The sequence below is a fragment of the Enoplosus armatus genome, chromosome 5 (genome assembly GCF_043641665.1).
Source record: "Enoplosus armatus isolate fEnoArm2 chromosome 5, fEnoArm2.hap1, whole genome shotgun sequence".
NCBI classification, from domain to species: Eukaryota; Metazoa; Chordata; class Actinopteri; order Centrarchiformes; family Enoplosidae; genus Enoplosus; species Enoplosus armatus.
The window spans coordinates 23,370,286-23,391,180 of NC_092184.1; the positions used below are offsets into that span (position 1 = coordinate 23,370,286).

General features: G+C 42.6%; 1 protein-coding gene across 1 annotated transcript in view; it reads right to left on the bottom strand.

Moving 5' to 3' along the window:
* Window positions 1-304: 304 nt before the first annotated feature.
* The window catches only part of dpf1 (double PHD fingers 1), a 29,991-nt gene continuing 9,400 nt past the window's right edge, over window positions 305-20,895 (bottom strand). Inside the window, exons 7-12 of the mRNA XM_070906582.1 lie at window positions 20,039-20,117; window positions 19,800-19,931; window positions 4,771-4,890; window positions 2,194-2,306; window positions 1,393-1,474; window positions 305-375 (exon numbers count right to left, since the gene is read on the bottom strand). Of these exons, the coding sequence (XP_070762683.1) occupies window positions 305-375; window positions 1,393-1,474; window positions 2,194-2,306; window positions 4,771-4,890; window positions 19,800-19,931; window positions 20,039-20,117 (597 nt within the window). The remainder of the gene's footprint in view (window positions 376-1,392; window positions 1,475-2,193; window positions 2,307-4,770; window positions 4,891-19,799; window positions 19,932-20,038; window positions 20,118-20,895) is intronic.

A 20,895-nucleotide genomic window follows, 5' to 3' on the forward strand; every position in this document is an offset into this window, starting at 1 on the left:
TTGCCAGCTGATGAATTCCTCTGTTGAGACAGAGCAGGAAGGGGGGGGGGTGTTCAGGTCAAGCACATCAGGGAATGTGAGTGACACAAAAGGACGGAGGTTAGCTCGCCGCTGGACAGACGTTCAAGAATGGGTGCGGCGCTGTGTGCTCAGTTGTGTCAAAGGTCACTGGGACGGATTGTAGAGGAAGTGGCGGCGGGTGGATCAGACGAGGAGGGGGGCAGCTGAGGCACAGAGAGGGGGCGACGAAGAGGTGGTTTGGGAGACGATGAAGGGCCGAGAGGATGAGGCGCAGCTCCGCAGATTAAGTGAGGGTGATGTAGGCCGAGGCCTTCTCCTTCAGTTGTCTCAGACACAGATGACAGCTCCAACTCCCTGTACAACACACAAGCAGAGCACATCACAGATCGGTTCAGATCAGTTCAATCACTGCTATTGTAAAGCCTTGTGGATTAAACCCTCATTTTAGACAGAGCGTTGAGTAATACTGTAAATTAAAGCGGCGTGTTAAAACACCACATGCTGTGTCTGTGGTTTGCGGATGCAGGGGATTTGAGAACTAGTTTGGTTTGGATTTGAGCATGGGATTTGTGACATTAATTAAACATCAACTTGAGATGGATGTTAAAATGCAACTCTGAGCCTTTATTCGTCAATGCGTATGTAGATCCTGCTGTATTACGCCTAAAGGTATACTGTGAGCACGAAGCACAGAGCAGTATGTATAAAAATATATGTTTACCCTCCGTGTGAGAGCTCAGTCGGGTTTCTTCCTGAGAGTAAAGCTAAAATAACCGACGTTTCTTGTAATTCAAAAGCGTTTCATGTGTGGGCAGAGCATGACACTGTTAGTGAGTGTTGAACACCAAGTGGCACTGCTACTGTATGTTCAGCCAAGTGACACTTTTGCCATGGAAACAGATTATCTTTTCTACTACTCATTTCCATGACAACGCCATCAAACATCCAAAGGCAGCCATCTTATGTGTAGTATTCAAATGACTGTTTAATTTGGAACGATGTACCAGCTCCATTTCTGGGACGATGGTCACAGCGTCAGTAGCTAAAGTGTAGTTAAATTACGATGTTCCCACAAAGAGATCCAGATTCATGAGGAGTCCTGAGGGTCCCCCGTCCAATGATGGGTTAAATTCTTTTATGCTACCTAAAAGTCAGTACGGGGATAGTCTGACTGTTTTGACCGCAGCTTTCACTCCCCTCACTGCGATTGTCTCTCCACCTACAGTACAGACGGTTATGTAATTCTGTACAAACAACAAAAATGTTAAGATGAGTTTCCTTGGGCTGTGCAGTCTGACCAAATATAGGTCTGTGAATTCAGAAGTCCTTGATATGAATGCAGTATCCCTTGGTTATAATGCTTATACATACCCTCTGGTGGTTCAGACATGGGAGGGCTCAGACAGTACATGTGGTAGCCTCTGTCACAATCATCACAGAACAACAGCTGGTCCTGGAACAAAGAGGAAAATACACACACAAACAGATGTTATTATACGGTGACAGATTTGAAAATCAAAGCTGAGGATGCAAGAACATTTATTCAATGTGTATAGCACTTAGAGAATTTGTATGAATATAAATCAAAAGGTTGAGGTGTGATTATTTTTGAATTGAGAATCCAATTATCTATTTGAAACACTGTTAACACTGTGGACTTTTATTTTGGTGGAGAGTAATCAACAACTTCCCTTCACAGAAATTATTCTCTCTAACCAAGAAAGAATAATAACCTGCACTGGGACTTTATTATCTGCACTGCAGTTTGTGTGAATACAAAAACCTGCTTACGCTTCAGGAATAAAAAAATATACTGCTTTTATTCCAGGTTGACATCTATGTATCTTTGAAATGCTCTCATGAGTTTAAATTTATTTCATCCCAGTGAGACTAACTGGGCAACAGTATAGCCCAGTGGTTAGAAATCATCTTTCAGCCAGAGGGATCAAACCTTCATGTACTCCAGTCTGCAAGCAAGCCAGTGAAGCTCCTGGATCTCAAATATCAGTATCCACTCAACTGGCTATACCTATAAAAGACTGTATAAAACCTGAACTCAAGCAATAAGTTAGAAGGTTTTCCAGTATTATGTACTACAGTGTGTGTGTGTGTGTGTGTGTGTGTGTGTGTGCAGCCACATGTGTTAACATGTAGTATAAAGTGAGATCCTACGTCGTTCTCAGAGGTGCCACACAGACTGCAGGACTTGCACTCGATGCACTGCCAGCGATAAGTCCTCACCGCAGCCGTCATGTTCACTGTGAACTGCAGGCAGGATGGGTGGCCTGGGTGCACACACACACACACACACACGCACACACACACACACACACAAGCACACGCCCACACAACATTTTTCACCATTGCTTCCCATCATCTACTTTGTCTATCCATTGGGTTGTTTGCTTCATGCAGATGATTTATTTGCATTTGAAGGGGGAATTCAACAGATGTGAACATTACATTACTTGAGATAGCTGACATACCTGTATTTACATTAAGAATGTACAACTTTGGTAAAATTGTAATATTTAGGAAAGGTAAAGTAACATAAATCTACCATCAGCGTACTTTTGATTTGATCTTGAGAACTACAAAAATAGTTAATAAAAGTGGTAACAAATTCCAAATCATCAATTTTGCAGGTGTAACAGGAAAGAAATAGTCCTTTTCCACTGCAGTCTACTTCCTTGCCATTTAGAATATATTCTATCTCTCCTCTTCCTCTTCCTATCCTATTGTGTAGTTTTTCTTGGTAGCTGCTGTTACATGATCACAACGATATAAATATTGTTATGTCATTGTCTGACCTTCATTTGTCTTCTTTGTGAGTGGTTATAAAGAAGAGGACCATACCAATGCATTCTGCATGCTGTAGCCCATTCACTACAAGTCACGTACATCTTTTTTGTTCTGTTTTTTTTATTTTTCAGATGAAGAGAAACATGTGGGGGAAAAAATATATATATATACAGTACATGCAATCAAGTAATAAATACACAAATTCTGCACCATATACACTGCAATCTCTGCATGTATACATATAACCAGAATATACAAACACATCCTATACCAAAACAAATGGATTTATAATGGGAAAAAATAATACAACCATATTAAAAAAAAAAATCATAGTTGAACTCTACTCCGATAAAATTTACTGTTGGGCATTCACAACCAAAATACATACTAAGGGCGGCCATTCTCTCACAAACTCATCTTAGATCCTTGTGGCACATGGGACACGGTTTCAAAAGAAGAAATAGACAATGGTTCATAATCACAATGATAAAGTATTTAAAAAGGATTGAAAGGCGTGCAGAAGACAAGATTTTGTTGTGTTTTTTGGCCAGACAAGAAGGTCACACCAAGATTACATTTTATTAAATCCATTCATATTTTAATGTCAAGGAATGTCTTTGTTTTGACAGCATTGTGATCAATGGACATGACCACATTAAAGGAAAATAAGAGCCAGATTGAGTGTGAAAGTTCATTCCTGACCCTGGAAACAGTAGTCTCATGCCGGAGTGTTTATGCACTTCTGGCATACTGCAGAGCTCGTAACATCATATTTCTTGCATATACTGGAAGCTACATGCAATTTGTTAAATATCTTAAATTGCATTTCATGTGATTTATCTAATCTATTTGATATTCTTGGAATTATACAAAACTTTACAAAATCCAAAATGAAATTTATTACACTCTATATAGAATAGCACTTTCTTCTTGGGTGTTCAAAATAAGGTTTAAAAGTGGATTTAAATTCCTGCCATTCTCACACCTCTCAAGCAGCAACAGATGTGTGTTTGTGAAGCGAGAAATTCTTCTTGCACAGAAGATTTCAGTACATTTGACATTATAGCCACTGTTTTCCAAAGCATGTCATGTTGTTTAAGAAGTTGTAATGTGTTTTCTACCTTTCAGGCAGCCAAGGGCTTCTATTCCTTTCCATACAGGAGAACAATTTAACAAAAGGCAACACATCACAGTGAAGTTCATGTACGTTTTTATTTTGCAAGTTGTGTTACTGCTGAACGGTAATGCAGCACAGATCTTTCCAATTAACCTGCGCTTATAACTACTACAAACACATAACTTACACAAATAAAAGCAGGCATGAATCTCATTTATATGTACGGTGGCCTTTAAGGACAATAAGTCACCAAAGTAACTCTAATTGCCGACTCAAACTTTATAGATACCTCGGCTAGTGTTAAGTTAAAGTCACAGGTAGTGAGAGGTGATGCCACCTTGTTAGCTAACATTAGTGAGTTAGCATTATTAATATTATTTAACTACTTTTATATGTTTTGGTATTTGCATTTTTATTTGGAGAACCTCCAATAACCTTTCGCTGCCTGTATTTTGTCCTTCAGGGCCACCATAGTTTAAAAAATTGCTATCTCGGGTGAGTTTCAAGTCTCTGCAAATTGGTTTCAAGCTGTTGTAAAACATGTAAACCAATGGCTGCCTGGAAGGTGCGAAAAATACCACAAAAATCTAAAACATTACAGCAAATGGCTATTAATACGGTTAAGTATACTGTACATGATTTGTAGTAGACGGGCTGAAACAAAAAACACTGGTATGGTCCATCCATTTTAAGAGTAACAGGAATCGAAACTTGCATTTATTTATATAGTAAATACGAAATCTATACTCAACAAATGAGACTTTTCAAAATTGTGCATCAACAGAGGACCGCCTTCCTCCTGCCAATCATCCCCTTCAGCGGTGCCCTACCTGAGCGTCCACAGTCCGCACAGGAGATAAGGTCTTCAGGACAGCCGGTCTTCTTTGAGCCTCCGAGGCAGAAGTCGCAGTAGCCGTTGGCGATCACTGAGCCGTCGGGTGCTTTCTTGGCTGGAAGAGGACAAGGAAAAGAGAAGCAGGTAAGAAAAAGTGGGCTCTTGAAGAAAAGGGGGATGGAGAGCAGAGTGTAAACTCATAAGTCAGTGTTATGAAATGTTGCCCTGGAGTGAAGGAGCTGTATCAATCTCTAGTGGAGAGGGACAGACAGTAAAAGTCAGCAGTCAACAGAGCGCCCGTCACCAAGGTGTGCTGAGAGAGAGAAAACATCGTCGACAGAGTGTTTCACTGACAGGGAGTGATTTGAGGTAAAATGTTGAGGTGTAAAACAAAGAAGAAGAGAGGAGATCTGTAACTAAGTCCCCGTTGCCAGGCTGCTCACCATCCCAGCTGAGCACAACGCTATTTCTATCTGTCTCTCCTTTTCCATCTGTTTGCTTTGGTAAAAACAAGCAGCGGTGCAGGCCTGCGCTGGAGCCTGGGACTCACCAAACCCCGGCTCACCAAGGAAGTGGGAGGGGGTGGCGGTGAGAGGCAAAGAGAGGGACGTCCACTGGGAGCCCCTAGGGTCTGGTAAATATTGTCAGGATTGGAGGAGGTGGAAGAAGAGGAGGGACTGAAGAAAGGCGGGAGAAGTAGGAGTGTGTGTGTGTGTGTGTCTGTGTGTGTGTATGTGTGTGTGTGTGTGTGTGTGTGTGCGTAGGGAGGTTTGCCGGGACAGACCTGCCGTCATGCTGAGCACGGTGAGCCAAGTGCTCCACGTGAAGACGTTTCATAATGATTATTAACAAGAGAGAAATCCCCCCTGCCTGCCTGAGTGTTGTGTATATATGTGTGTGCGTTCCACGTCTACCCCCCCGTCCTCCTGTCTGTCTGTCTGTCTGTCTGTCTGTCTGTCTGCCTGTTGGTCTGCCCGCCTGTCTGCCTCCTGCCTGACTTACTGCTGTTGATTGCATAATCACTTTAATGGAAGCAATCACATAACAACTGCAGACTATTTTGTATGTGCGCTTTCTTCTCTGAGATGTAATGCACTGGACGAGTCCTTCACAATGACTCACCAGGCCGGACAGAGCAACAGTAAATACAATAAAGTGGATTACACAGGGACTCGCTCTCACACATACATACATACATATAGGCACGAACACAAAGGCTTACATACTGCAGAAAGACAAAAGATAAGCCTACACAGGCACGCAGACTGTGTGTGCTGCAGGTGATACTGTGTATGTGTGAGTGTGTGTGTGTTTACATGAGAGACAGAGAGAGGTCATTAATCCATCCATTTGAGGGTGGAGTCTTGTTTGGCCGGAAGGGGAGGGGGTGAGCAGAGGGTGAATTTGATGGAAAAGAGGGTGAGAAGGGAAGGAGGAGTGAGAGAGATTGGGTTTCTACTCCACAGGGTCTGGCTTTAATCCCCCGAGAAATAAAATAATAAAAAAAAAAAACCTCTCTGATCAGGATGACAGACAGACAGACAGACAGACAGACAGACGGAGAACAGATGAGGGGAGGGGAAAGGGAAACTGGACCTGCTACTGCAGAATTCAACAGGAGTGTGCTGAGCAAAAACCATAAGCACGAGGCTGCCATCTATACTGAGAGAATACAACTGCATAGGACTTCACTGCTGGGCTGTGCACTTTCATATGAAATGCAATGATGAATAACAAGGAACAATAATAAATGTGCTTAAAATATATTCGTTACCAGGATGTACGAAAGGATTTTCAGTGCCACAGATTCATTGTACTGTACGTAAGATTTAACAAACAAAAAAAAGGTGGGTATACTGAACTGAGTGGGTTGTCTTGGCCGTGGCTACAGACACACACTGTCTGGTACCTGAAATTCACAATTTAGTGTTTTAACACAGATGGCTCCATCCTCCTAATTCCTCAATAATCTCTTTTGCCAGTGATAACATTATGAGATCTTGCTGGTGTCAGCTTTTTCAAATAATGAGAAATAAATTTACCTGCACATCATCAGGACTATGTGCTGGCCTATTTTTTCCCCCCCTTTATTAAAAATCATCAGAAAGTCAGTGAGGTCTTTTATATCGTTGAAATGATATGATGATGTTGGATTCTGCATAAGCAAGTCAGAGGACGAGGAAGATTGTTATCATTATTATTAGTAGTAGTAGCAGTAAGTAAGTCAGTAAGTAAGCTGTACATATAAATGAACAAAATACATAAGTATATTCTTCAAATCCTCCTGTACATCAAACAGTTCAGGCTCCTTTGAAATAGTGCTGCATATATTACCATAAATCCAACACATTCCAACATGTAATCCCTATATTTTTATATAAGAGTCTACAGTCACGCTAGAGGTCTGTGAAGCAGTTCTTTGGCACAGTGGTGCTTTGAGCTAAATGCTAGCATCAGGCTGCTAACATGCTCACGATGGCAATGTTAACATGCTGATGTTTGGCGGGTATAGTGTTCATAACATCTTAGTTTAGGGTGTTCATGGCTGGTTTAGCTTGTTAGCATGGTGATTAGCACTAAACAAAGTACAGCTGAGGCTGATGGGAATGCCAGCAGTTTTTTCAAGCATTTGGTCACAAAACCAAAAGAAAATGGAAAAAAATAAATTTCCTCATGATGATGGCAGTAGATGAAACGTTGTTGTAACTGATCCTGAGGGCGACATGAATGTCCGTACCACATTTCATAACAATCCGTCCAATAGTTGAGATATTTCAGTCTGGACCAAAGCGGTGGACTGACCAACATTAGCCACACCGCTAGCATGGCTAAAGAGTAGAGTATTGAACCTTGTGTGCAAACTGCATGAAGACGTCCTGCTCCATATGAAAGGGGAACAGAATACAGAAGATGAAGAGCAGAATGATACTGGATGAGGATACATTATATAAGTGTATTTACTTTTTTAAGAACAACACAGCCAGATGTTTACTGAGTCTAGCAGAAGGACGTATAAAGCTGTGGAGACATATGTGGCGTGCAGGCCTGGAGCCAACGCAAACACGTTTTTGTCTCCTTGTTCTGGTCAAATAAATTGCTTTTATCTTCACTGCTTTTACTTGGGCTCACTGCTGCTGATTAGGCCTCTCAATCCCTGGTGGGATAAACTAGACAGGCACACATGTGGATATCCACACACACACACACACACACACACACACACACACTCAGGCTACATTTTATCTCTGTCTGTGTGTGCATCTCTGTTTGCCTTTGTATTCGTTCCTGTGTGCATGTGTGTGCCTACATCTGTGTGTGTGTGTGTGTGTGTGTGTGTGCTTGGAGGCCCCAGAGAGTGAATCAGCAGGTCCTGACGCATGTGAGTGAGTTGGGGCTGCCTGCTGGCCTGCCTGCATAGAGGAAAAAACTCCATCAATGATTAAACGCCTGCGGCCGTGTTTTAGAAGCCGCCTGCAACCACAGACACGCCATCGCCGGCAAAGGGAGGGACGGAGGGAGGGAGAGCATGAAGAGGAGTGAGCTAATGAGCAAGAATAAGAGATATGAGCCAGGTTGAGGAAAAAAAAAGAGACTGAAGAAAGAAGGAAGGCACAGGTCAGGTGGTTCTTCTCTCTCTCTACCCCCTCCTTACTTGTGTCTCTCCTCCTGTCCTTCTTTTTCCTCTCCGTCTCCAAATCTTTACCTGCTTCAGCCACTCTCCTCTTCTTCTTTTCTTTTCTTACCTCCATATCTCTCTCCTTTACCTGACCCTCCTCTCCTCTCCCTCTCTTCTCCCCCCCCCCCCCCCCCCCCTCCCCCCTCTCCTCTTCCAATTACCAGGAGGAGTATGAGCAGAACCGCACACTTCACAGCTTTCAAGTGTTGGAGAGAGATCCTCCTGGGAATTATCCAGCAAGAGATGAATCCTCAAATGCCCCCCCCAACACCTGCCCTTCCCCATCCTTCCTTCCTCCCTCTCTGCTTATAATTTCTTTCTCCCCCTGTCTCATTTTCTCTCCTTTCCTCCTCCATGCTGCTCCTTCGTTACGTTGCGTTGTTATTTCGCTCTCTTGCCCCTGCTCCTTTTTCAACTGAACTCTCTCTAGCAAAAATAATTGTATCCTCTTACATTTCTCACTCACTCTTTTATTCTGTTTATTTTTGTGCCTTATTTATGTATTCAGAGATTTAATGAAGCAATTTTTCCTGAAAAAACGCGACTAAAACGTAGTGATGAAGTTCTGCTGGCCAAAATGAGACGATTGATTAATCCTGCGTGTTAGAAAAAAAAAAAAAAGACGGAAAAAGTGGGGGGAGAGCAGAGCAGAAACAATGACACAAAGTCCTTAATTTAAATAATTTTGTTTTCAATGTTTTGCATTTTCGACACGTCACAGATTAATGAAATAATGAACTCATGAATTTTCAAATCTGTGCACTGTTGCATGATTTTAAATGCTTTGTAATCATTCGGCAGACACTTTGCTCGATACGTCTGCACGTCCAAAACATCAACTTTTCATGAGCTTAGAAATACAACCCTGTTTTCATCTTTGTAGCAATGCATTTTGCAGATACCTTAATGGGCTTTTAATGGTTTATTTAGCTTCAACAAGTAGGAGATTGTTCTCGACCCATAAATGAACACTTTATTCTTCGGTTTTGTCTGAAAAATTGAAAATCAAAAAAATGATTTTCACTGTCCTGCTAAAACATATGTATTTAAATTGGACTTCTCATTTTGATTTGATTTGTGCTTTTTAACTTGTACCGCACTGGAAATAATTGACAGAATAATTTTATTTGAAGAATAGGTTTAGTTGAAGATTATGTGACTAATGGTGGTGAGAGGAACATTTCCTGTGTAATTAAGAAAAGGAACAAGACAAAAAGAGCGACGCTGTGAGAAAAGCACAGCACCAAAAACATGAAGAAGTCGTGACCTGATCTGTATCCCCATCCTGGCATTGTCCCTCATTTTCTTCCTCCCCTTTTTGTCTGTCTCCCAACCTCTCTACCTGCTCCTCCTCCTCCCCTCTCCCCGCCGCCTCCCTCCCATACTCTGGCCTGGAATCAATACCACAGCCCGATTCTGGCTGGTCGATAATCTCATCCTCTGGCCGGCCGCGGTGGAAGCCTCATCAACTTAGTGCTTCCATCCAAAGGGAATTACCTCTCCACACACACATACACACACAAACAAATAGGCCTACCTGTTGACTTCTCTCACTTTCTCTTCCACCACATTTTTTAAATATCTCATCTTTGTCTCCACTATTTTTTTGTGTTTTTCTGCCTGTGCGCCTGCTCCTTGATTTGCTAGCATATCAAACAGTATTAACACATTTGCATGACATTTGCTTGAACTGGTTGAAGGTGATTTAATGTGCTTCTTTAAACTTCTGTTCTGTTGTGTAGACACACATAAAGGTAAGCTCAAACATTAACATGTTGCCGTGGCTACCACCATCACAAAAATACAAAACTTGGTTAATCAAGGCTGAGGTTTAGATGGGAATTAACAAGTAACCGTTGAGTGTGAATGTTTTCACTTTCAGAGTGCATCTGCTCTTCACAACAAACACTCCAGCACTGCAGGTGTAGATGGGAGGAAGGGGTGAGGATGAGGAGGAGGAGGTACAAAGGTGGAGGAAGAAGAGAATAAGGAGGAGGAAGGGAAGGATTTAAAAAAAAACGGGTGAAGCCAAAGGGGTTAACAGAGAGAAGGAGAAGAGGAGGAGTAGAAAGATGAGGAAGCACAAAGGGGAGAGAAGGAAAGGAGGCGAAAAAAGTGGCTCCCGTTGTATCGGAGCAGCGGTGTGTGAAAACACACACTCTGCACTCCTGTCGCCCCGCTGCTTAATGAGGAGAGCCTCTGAGGAGTAAGCGCACGCACACACAAACACAATGAGAGCACCAACACACACACACACACACACACAAACATGAAAACACCCACAACCACACACATACAGTAGAGTGCACACACACACACACACACACACACACTCAGAGATTTACAACCAAGCCTTTGCATAATAACTTTTGCTGTCCAGTTTCAGTCCCATCCCCCACTTGCTCTCTTTAATGTGATAAATGAGAGTCCCTGTAACCCTCGTCCAGCCACACACACACACACACACACACACACACACACACACACACACACACACACACAATTACAGTCGCAGGAATTGTGCATATTTTAACTGGAAACAAAAGGACATATAAAAAGCACACACATGTACATCCACACAGACACAAAGCCAAAACGCTCAAGGAGACATCTTCAGGTTTTTTATGCAGAGAAGGAGGCAGAGATGCAGTCAGATGGAAAGCGACAGTCACAGATGAAAAGTCACTGGCTTCCTTTCTCTGTCTCTCTCTCTCTCTTCCTCCTCTCACTCTCTCTCCCATCTTCATCCTCCCTCTTTCTCTTCGCACTTTCATGCGTTCTCATTATTGCTACTGCCTCTGATTCGATCTCTTCTCTGCGCTTCATTGTGCTTCATTTCTTCGCTTCCCTTTCCTTATTTGGTCTCTCTGTCTATTTTTTTCCTTCCCTCTGCTTTACTCTCAAAGAGGAAATTGGAACTCTTTCCTGCAATCCATCTGTTGTCACACTAATGCCTGCACCAGTGCCATGCTCTGCTCTTCCTCCTCTGCCCCCCCCTCCACCCCCCCACCCCCATTTCTGCTCCTTTTCCATCCCTGCACCCTCCAAACCTACCCCACCCCTCACCCTTAAACACACACACAAGTACTACTCTCACTCATGTCCAGTCAGCAGGTTGCGTAACTCCCAGTGCATTGTGGGTCTGGATGCATGCATTTGTGTGTGTGTGTGTGTGTGTGTGTGTGTGTGTGTGTGTGTGCAATGTGAGCTAGTGTGCAGAGATGACATTGCAAAGTAAAGAGGACAGAGGCAGTTTTGGTGCATAATAAAACTTGATCTATGGATGCTTTGTAATCACACTGACCCACAGGAACACACACACACACACACACACACACACACACACAGTCCGTCAGTCTGCAGACACGTGCACATGTAGCAAATAGACACACATGCCAATAAATTACACACGCGCACAGACACACCAACTGCTCCATAAATCATGCATGTAAAGAAATCTCACATATGCACAAACACACACAGCCTATGCATATGTGTGCATATATTTTGTGCACATGCATATTCTCAAAAAGAGCCACTTAGCCAGCACAGGCTTGTGTGTGCCTGTCAATGAAGAGTTAAAATGCAAATTATTAATCCTATTTTGTTCCAGGGAGAGAGCCGGCTCGGAATGTGACTGTGAAATCCTGTTTGAATTGTGCCCAACCTCACATGGTCCACTATACGGTGTGTCAGACGGGTACTGTCGGGTGGAAATGTCAAAAATGTCCAGTCGAGCTAAAACAAAACATAAACATAAAAGAATGAAAGAAGGAGAATTTTACAAAAATAAAAGACATTTGAAATGGAAATCGGCATCCAAGCTTTTGTGGCATTTTTGCTCTGGAATAGTGAGTTTGAGTTTCTGTAGGTGGTGCAGTTTTCTTTGTGTGTTCAAGTCACGGTGGCTATCGCTGCTTGTGCTCACTACCAATTAGCAGTTTATTCCAAACAAACCAGAACTGTAAAAGGCATCATTTGTTGTGCACCAGAAGATTTTTTTTTACCAAAGAACATCTCTGATGTCTGACAGAGTTTAGACTAGGATGTGGAAAAGTTTTCATTAGTTTAATCACTATTGCAATATGCATATTTACACATATTATGCTATATTATAGCAGAAATAACTGATGAATGTATGTCCTCCTCTCCTCACTGTGTTTTACAGTAACAGTTACATTCACACGCAGAAAAACAGACAACAAGCAGACAGATAGAGATGGAGTGGGTGTGGGTGGATTTGGGGTGGGGGGGGTGTTGTGGTGGTGTGGGGGCTTATCCAAACATGGCCAAGACAGCTGAGGAACCACAAAACAACCAGCCGGCAAGCCACAGCACCACATGTTAAGACAGAATACCAAATGAAGCAGACTCCAATATTACCCTGCCTTCACCACTCCAACTGTCTGGGGGAATCTATATGATGAATCATGAAGAGATTTTCTTTTTTGTATAACTCTCTGCTTCTCGCTCTGCTTCTGCCTTTGTCTGTTTTCTCTCTCTCCTCCCATTCTTTATGTTATTCTTACAGTAATGAACTCCTCTGTGCCCCCTCCGCTCCTTCTCTCCACTCCTATACTTCAACTTCTTCCATTCTTCTTCTCTCCTTCTGTCTCCTCTCCTTCTCTGTTCTCTCCATACCTCTCCTCCCTCCCTTTCCTACCGTCTCCCTCTGTCTCTCCCTCTCTTTTTCAATGTACATAACAGTGTACTCTTTAGGAGGGAGCCCTGGCGGTATCTATGGCAACCGGATTGCTAGGCAACAGCCGATTCTCCCTTCCTTTCCTGCGCCGTGCAGCAGCGGCAACAATCAACCAATCGAAAGCTGAGGAGGAATGCCGGTGTACGTGAAAAGTTCAGAAGACATCCAGAAAGCACTGCATGCCCTCTATTTCCACATGTGCTGTCCTGACATGGAGAAATATTACACAAATGAACATTAAATCAATCTGCCTCTTGCATTGAAAGACATGAAATTCAAATTGAAAATGTGTTATCATACAGAATAGGCCTGAAAAATACAATTAGAAAACAAACAAAACAAACATTTAGAGGGTTTTTCCTCTGAATGTGAAACACAAAGCCAGTTTTCCTATTGTTGCTGTGCACGTGCACACACAGACAAATAATAGGCAATTTACACATGTGCTAATTAACATACAATTACACCACCGTGCACACACCACTGGAGCCCAATGGAAAGACATTTAAAAGATGAGTCATTAAACTTGGGCATTTTGGGCAATTTGGCAAGCTTTGGCATTCTCCATACTTCAAAATGCATCTTTGAGAGCAAAGATGAAGCAACAAATCCTCAGAAATCTATTAAACTTTGAACGCATTTTTAAAAAAAGGGTAGCTGAAACTTAACACAAACAAAATCGCAGCACATCACTCCACATTTTCCTCAGACATTTCCGTCCGAATGTACAGGTTTGGAAAGTTTTGGTGGAAAACAGCATTTAGATGCAGAGACGTGATAGCTTACAAAGACTAGTCCCAGTAGAGAAACGCATCTGTATCTTCCCAGTGATACTGCTATAAATGGCAATGTAATAGCTAAAGCAATAAACACAAGAGCTGGAATCTTACCACACTTCAAATCATCTTGTCTGTTATTCAGAAGAGAAAGACAGATAGATGTAGAGCGAGGGGAAAAAAAAAACAGAGGCAGTGGTGACAATAGACACGGAGTGGGGAGTGGCCATTTTAGGTTCTCAGCGTTGTTTTATATTGATGATGGTTGATCAAAATTCGTCCTTCACTCGTCTGTCTGCAGGCAGCGGGAGGAGGACAGGGAGGCCATTTTGAGACACAAGGCAACAAAAAAAAAATGGAGAGGGAAAAAAGAACCCCAACAACAACCAACAATGGTGAGTAGGAACAGAGGGACGCTGACCTTCAAAGGGCTCAATTACATGTCACACACACACACACACACTCAAAGTTGGGCATGATTGCCCATACACCGCATTCACACACACAAACAGACACACACACCAAAGGAAATGCACATGCATGTGTGTGTGTGTGTGTGTGTGTGTGTTGTGTGCATTTTTAAATACACACACTCAGAGCGTCCCTGCTGCTCCACACCGTAGGACCGTCTGTCCGTCCAGATAAAGTGGCCTCTGAATCTCAGCTCTGATTTGAGAGGGGGGATTTAATGACATCTACCCCCCCCTCCTCCCTCTCCCTTCCCCTCTGCCTCTCTCTGTCTTTCTCTTATTCCTCTCATTCATTCACAGTTGCTGTTCTTCTCAGTTTGTGTCCTTTTTGCAATCTATTTATCTCATTCCTGCTATTTCACTATTTTGGTCTCTCTCTCTCATTTACCTCCTCTCTCTCTCTCTCTCTCTCTCTCTCTCTCTCCCACAAAACCAATTTTCAGGTGGACACTGCAGGGTCGACCTCTAAAGTAAACATCCCCCTTATTCATCCACTTCTCTTCAGCCTTCTTTTCCTCTTCTTCTTCTCCTTCCTTGTCTTCTTCTTCTTCTACCCCCCACCCCATATCCACCTCTCCCTCCCTCCCTCCCTCCTTCCATCTCAACCTCCGATCTTCTGTTTGGAAGAAAATAAGTGGAAGAACAGTGAAAAAAAAAAACATAGTATGTGGTGCAGTCATGAATTTTAATGGCAATGATGCTCATATTGAGTAAATAGTATATCAGCTGGGATCCAGTATGTATGGGGAGTCTTAGTAGTGGTGGATGATTCTGGTGATGAGGGGGGGGGTATAGACACAAAACAAAGAAATAAATTGAAAGCAAACCCAAAGCTGTATGATGGATGAAGCAAAACAATAGAGAAGAGAATGGAAAATGAGAGGCAGACAGGGATGGGAGAGGAGGACGCAGAGCAAAAGGAGAAGAGGAAAGTAGTGAAAGATGGACGAAGAGAAGGAGAGGGAAGGAAAATCTCATCTCCTGGTGGAATAATTTCTCATCTATCACAGCGAGGGAAAAACAGGGAGAGAGAATGGAGCTGGATAAGGTTCACAAAAGACAGTTTCATAGTTTTTGTGATAAGTTTCAGCTCACACTTGTGTTGTGGATGCAGCATACATGCTATAGCGTCTAGACAGCTTTTTGAGCCAGAATATAGCATTAATTATGCATGCAGGGGTTGCTCTCATTTGGGGGAGCCATATTAATATTATTACATATGTGGCAATATACCGACGGGTGGAGGGTGGTGGAGTCTCCTCCATGACACTCACCAAATTGGGGAAAGCTATGATGGCGCGCACACACACACATTAATGCACGCACACTCACGAGTATGAACACACTCACAGAGCCTTGCAAATGCATGTGCATGTGGACATACACACCAAGCCAAAAGGCTAAGCTTCCTTTTTCATTTCAGCAGAGAAGATTGCATTTTCTGAGGCTGTGTGTGTGTGTGTGTGTGTGTGTGTGTGTGTGTGTGTGTGTGTGTGTGTGTGTGTTTGTGTGCGTGTGTGTGTGCGATTACTGACTGTTTGGGAGGGAGTGATGGGGGATATTAAACGATTCAAATGCTGTCTCTCTTGCTCTCCTCCACTGGAGAGACCTAAGACTGCAGCATAGCCACACACATACACACACACACACACACAACACATACTACACACACACACACACACACACACACACTCACAGGGCCAGTCTGTTCTGTCAGACAGGCCAATTTAAAAACACACACTGCCAATTAACTGAGAGGCAGCATAGTTTCAGTGTGGACATTGTTGTAGTGCAGCATTCACAGATAATGTGAATATGTGTGTTTTTGTGTGTTTATCTGCGTTCTATTCTGAGCAGATTGCTTGTTTTAAGACCGGGAGGAACAAAAGACAGTGGGTGAATAGTCTTCGCTGCTTTTTCAAATGTCCACAGCTATTTCTCTTGTTTTTTTTTCTAGCTTGAACAACTGTAGTCATTTTACTGACGATTAGTGACCAAAACACAATCTCCCAAAGGACAAAAGCATACTATTGTCCTTAAAAGAAGTGCTCAGAAACAAACAAAACACAGACAGAAGACAACACCGAACAAAAACCACATACTGATAGAAAACTAGCCCTGGGGGTGAAAATAAATAGCCACAAAGAAACAAAGACGTTGAGCAATTTGGTTAGTGTGGAGGCTGCAGCTGACAGGAGGGGAGGCTTGAGGTCTGTTCAAACCTAAATATTTGCTTTCCTCGTTGTTCACTGGCATTTATTGCTTTCTTATGATACCCATGATACATTTAGCAGAACCTTTGTAGCCTTGCGCTAAGTGCAGTCTTGGGATGCCTACAACCCGCAGCACTGTTATACATACTGTACGCTACAAGTCAATGCTTTTTACTGCACCAGTGATCTTTGGACAATCATGCTCTACTGTTTAAATGCCTGTACAAACCTGTATCCCTCCAGGTTTTGCACTAGGCCCCTTTACAGCTTCAGGAAGTCTGCCAAAACTCAATAACTCTCATACTTACTTTCTGCTGTTCATCTTATTAAATATAAGCCAAAAATCCCACAGGGAACGATGTGGTCTGAGGTGAAATCCACACCGATATTCAGTGTGAGTAAACGTCCCTGAGCCTGATTTACATCTGACATTTTTTATGATGGGCATTATAACTGAGTAATAACATTTATAGTGGCCACATTCAATTAAATTGTTCCATGTAGTGCCAAGACATGGTTGGTATGCTGGTTTATTGGAGCACCCAAAATGGAATGGAGTCATCATTATGGAGGAAGGAAAACTTCTATAACTCCTATAAAATGATAACTTTACATATTGTCCTCTTCCTTCAGACGATGGCGCTCTTCATGCACCTCGTGGGGCCTTCAAACCTCATCGACAGAGGGTGTTGATAGCGGATGATTCTGCAAAGCCCTCGATTATTCATTCAATGACAAATGTTAATGTCAAATTCTTGATGCGTTTGTATGTTTAAAGTCGAGATTAAAATTTAGATTATGGCAAATTAACTATGGTAAAAAATACAGTTAAGGTTAAGCAACATAAAAACTTTGTTGCTTAACCTAACTAAGGTTAGGGAAAGATCATGGTTATGGTTAAGAAAAAGCCAAACAAATATTGCATGTATGTCTCTTCTGCATGAAAGTCAAACATGCTACACCCCCTTCACCCCCTCCACACTGTTACTTTCTGCCTTGCTTCATAAAAGACACTGCATCCTGTGGAATTGTCCAATATGAATGTAATTCCTAGGATACTGGGGCCTTCAGTGTGGGATAAACTGATGGGTATGCTCCCTATGACAGTGCCTACTGCAACAACAGTAATAATCTGTGCTAGTGATTTATTGCTGTGACATAAAATGTACGATACTTTGCATCCCTCAAAATCTTGGGTCTATTACTAACAAGAGTCCACAGCCATGCTAGTGGCTAACGTCAGCATGCTAACATGATCACAACTGCAATGCTGATGCCGATTAGGTGTCATGTTTAACATGTTCATCGTCTTAATTTAGCAAGTTACCATGATAACATTTGCTAATTAGCATTAAACATGAAGTACAGCTGAGGTTGATCGGACAGTCGTTAGTATTTGTAGGTATTTGGTGATAAACCAAAGTATTGGACAAACTATATAGTAAAATATAGTAAATATGTATATCATATTGGCCTGATGATGGACGCTAGAGTAATAGTCAAGTGATTACAATTCAACCTGAAGGGAACATGAATGCTTGCACCAAATGTCATGGAAATCCACCCAAAAGTCAAGACATTTCACTCAAAAACCATATATGTGAACTTCATGGTGGCGCTAGAAGAAAAGCCATCAAAGTAATTAGGAGTCATCCTCTACGGAGCACCGTGAATGTCTGCATGACGTTTCATGGAAATCCATGCAATGGTGGTTGAGATATTTGAGTCTGGACCGAAGTGGTGGGCCGACCAACAACACCAACATTGACATTCGAGCCACACCGCTAGCATTGGTTTTTTTTTATTGTATTAATCTTTCTGCCTCTACAGACATACCTACACTGTCTGGCAAGAAGTGCTGGAGGCATTGGCAAACAATACCGTGGGTCTTCATTACTACCTCATGATATTCTGGAGCAGTGCGTTAATGGATTCACATTAAGCCATTGATAGCTGCAGCTATACTGTGTGCTGCGAACTCAAAGGTAGAAGTTGAAATATAAGTGTAGAGTGTGCTAAGTGAGTGTATGACTGGTGTTTGTTCACTGATAGTTATTTAGAGCTGACAAGTGTTGATTGAAGAGCTGTTTGTTACCTCATTGAGCTGATGTATCTTTGCAGCAGCTGTTGAAACTGTCTGAAGTGTCACATTAACTCAGATAGGTGATGACTGATAGAAACACCGTAATGACGCTCACCTATACATTTCCGAGGTTAGATCAATGCTGCTCAATTAGCTGTAATGTGAACTTAGTATTTTATCATACAGTACGCTTGCCACCATCACTTGTCCTTCTACTGCATGTAAATAGTTACCCTTTTTTTCTGAGTATTATTATTAAGACAAATGTCTATATGATTCCACAAGCTTGTTGGCAGCTGATTCTGCGTTCTTCCTGACTGTCTGACCTTTAATACAAGAGGCCTGACAGTGACTTTGGCCCTGGGCTACTGCAGCACAGACAGTGAAAGGTTAAATGCTGCATTGTAAGACAAAAAAAAGTAAATTACCCTTGGACTAAATTAGCCTTGGGGCAACCATGCAAATATCGAGGTGTTATGTGCAACTTTGTTTGACTTGGAGACACACTTTCTGGCTCTCGACAGGGAACAACAAGCACTGTCTCCACAAAAGCTCCCAACTGCAGCTGCATAACCACATTACTGCGAATTACACAACATTGCATTACGCCATTTCCGCTTTATCTCACTTTTTAGACTTTTTACCTGTTCACCAAAGCCAACGTGCAACCCTTGTTTAACCCAGGTCAAGAGTTGGGTCAAGAAGCAAAGTCGGGTGATTTACGTTGACCCATTTTCATCGACCCCACAGTTTTAACCTGCGGCTCTGTCTGAAAGGGGAATCAATGAGGGCTGAAGAAATCAGCTAAACCCAGTACTCCACTGAGAGAAACCTTATCCTTCATCCACACAAGTGCACACTTTGGATTTGGCTCAGTCAGCGCTGTAACTATCTATAATGCTGCAGGAGGAACTCCAGGACAATCAATAACTCTTGATAATATTCTGGTTATTAAGGATTGTTGGAATGACCCTGAAACTGCTACGCCTAAACTATAGGTTCGTTGTGTACCCAGCCAACCAAAACACTCCACATGAGGTAAATAATGGATGATGATGGACAGCTGGACTGTAAGTATGTTTAGTATTCAGGGAGCAGACTCACGCTTGTGGTTGTTCTTGCGCTGGAAGGGTAGTGTGTGTCGCTCCGAGTCTTCCTCCCCCTCCTCATCTGCCAGGTGTGTGTGAGTGTAATGGTAACTCAGCCCTGGGCGGTTCTTATAGCGCTTTCCACAGACTGTAACACACACACACACACACACACAGTGTAAAAAATGTTTTCTGTATGTGCAAGTCAAGAAAAAAAGAGAAACAGGAACAAAGAAATAAAGTTGCAACGCTCACTGTCACAGACGTAAGGCTTGTCTCTATCTTCAATGGCAGCGGGCTCTTGTCTCTTCCTCATGCCCCCGACACCGTAAGCCTGCAGAGACCACATACACACACACACACACACACACACACACACACACACACTTGTGAGACCTCAGGCAGCCACATGCAACATCACACGTGTATATAAGATACACACAAAAAGTTTGAACCTCCACACACTTCATACAAGTCCTGTATGCACACACATACACATAAAGAGCGTAACAGCACACTCCTCACTTGTGTGTTCAAGTGTCTACACACACACACACACACACACACACACACACGCACGTTTGCATTCTAATCATCTGCTCTCAGTGTAAAGCTCCTCTTCCAGCAGGAGGGGGCTGATGACACCTAGCAGGGGAGCAACAGCTCCAATTAGCAACCCTGGTGTCTGTGTGTGAGCATGTGTATGTGTGTGTGATGACTTTCAGAATACATTGTTAACACTTGATTATCTTCCCATAGGATGCCCAAAAAGAGTTGGGGGGGGGGGGCTGTCTGATCTAATCAAAGTTGTAAAAAAAAACACAAGGTTGTCCCAGCATGATTTAAATCTCTGGATCCGTTAGTGCTTGTTTTTTTCACACGACATTTCACTACAGACTACAGAGAAAGCACAAGTTAAAGTCAAACTCGCTATGAAATAAAATATATCACATCTACCGTAGACCTCAGACCAGGGATTAGAAAAAAATCCTTGCAATATTAATCTGACATAAGAAACACAGGACTCTCACACTATGATTATATGGGTCGTGCCAGTGCAGCAGAATAACTTTCACATCACAGTTTGACTCTGAGCCTTTGGCTTCCCCAGC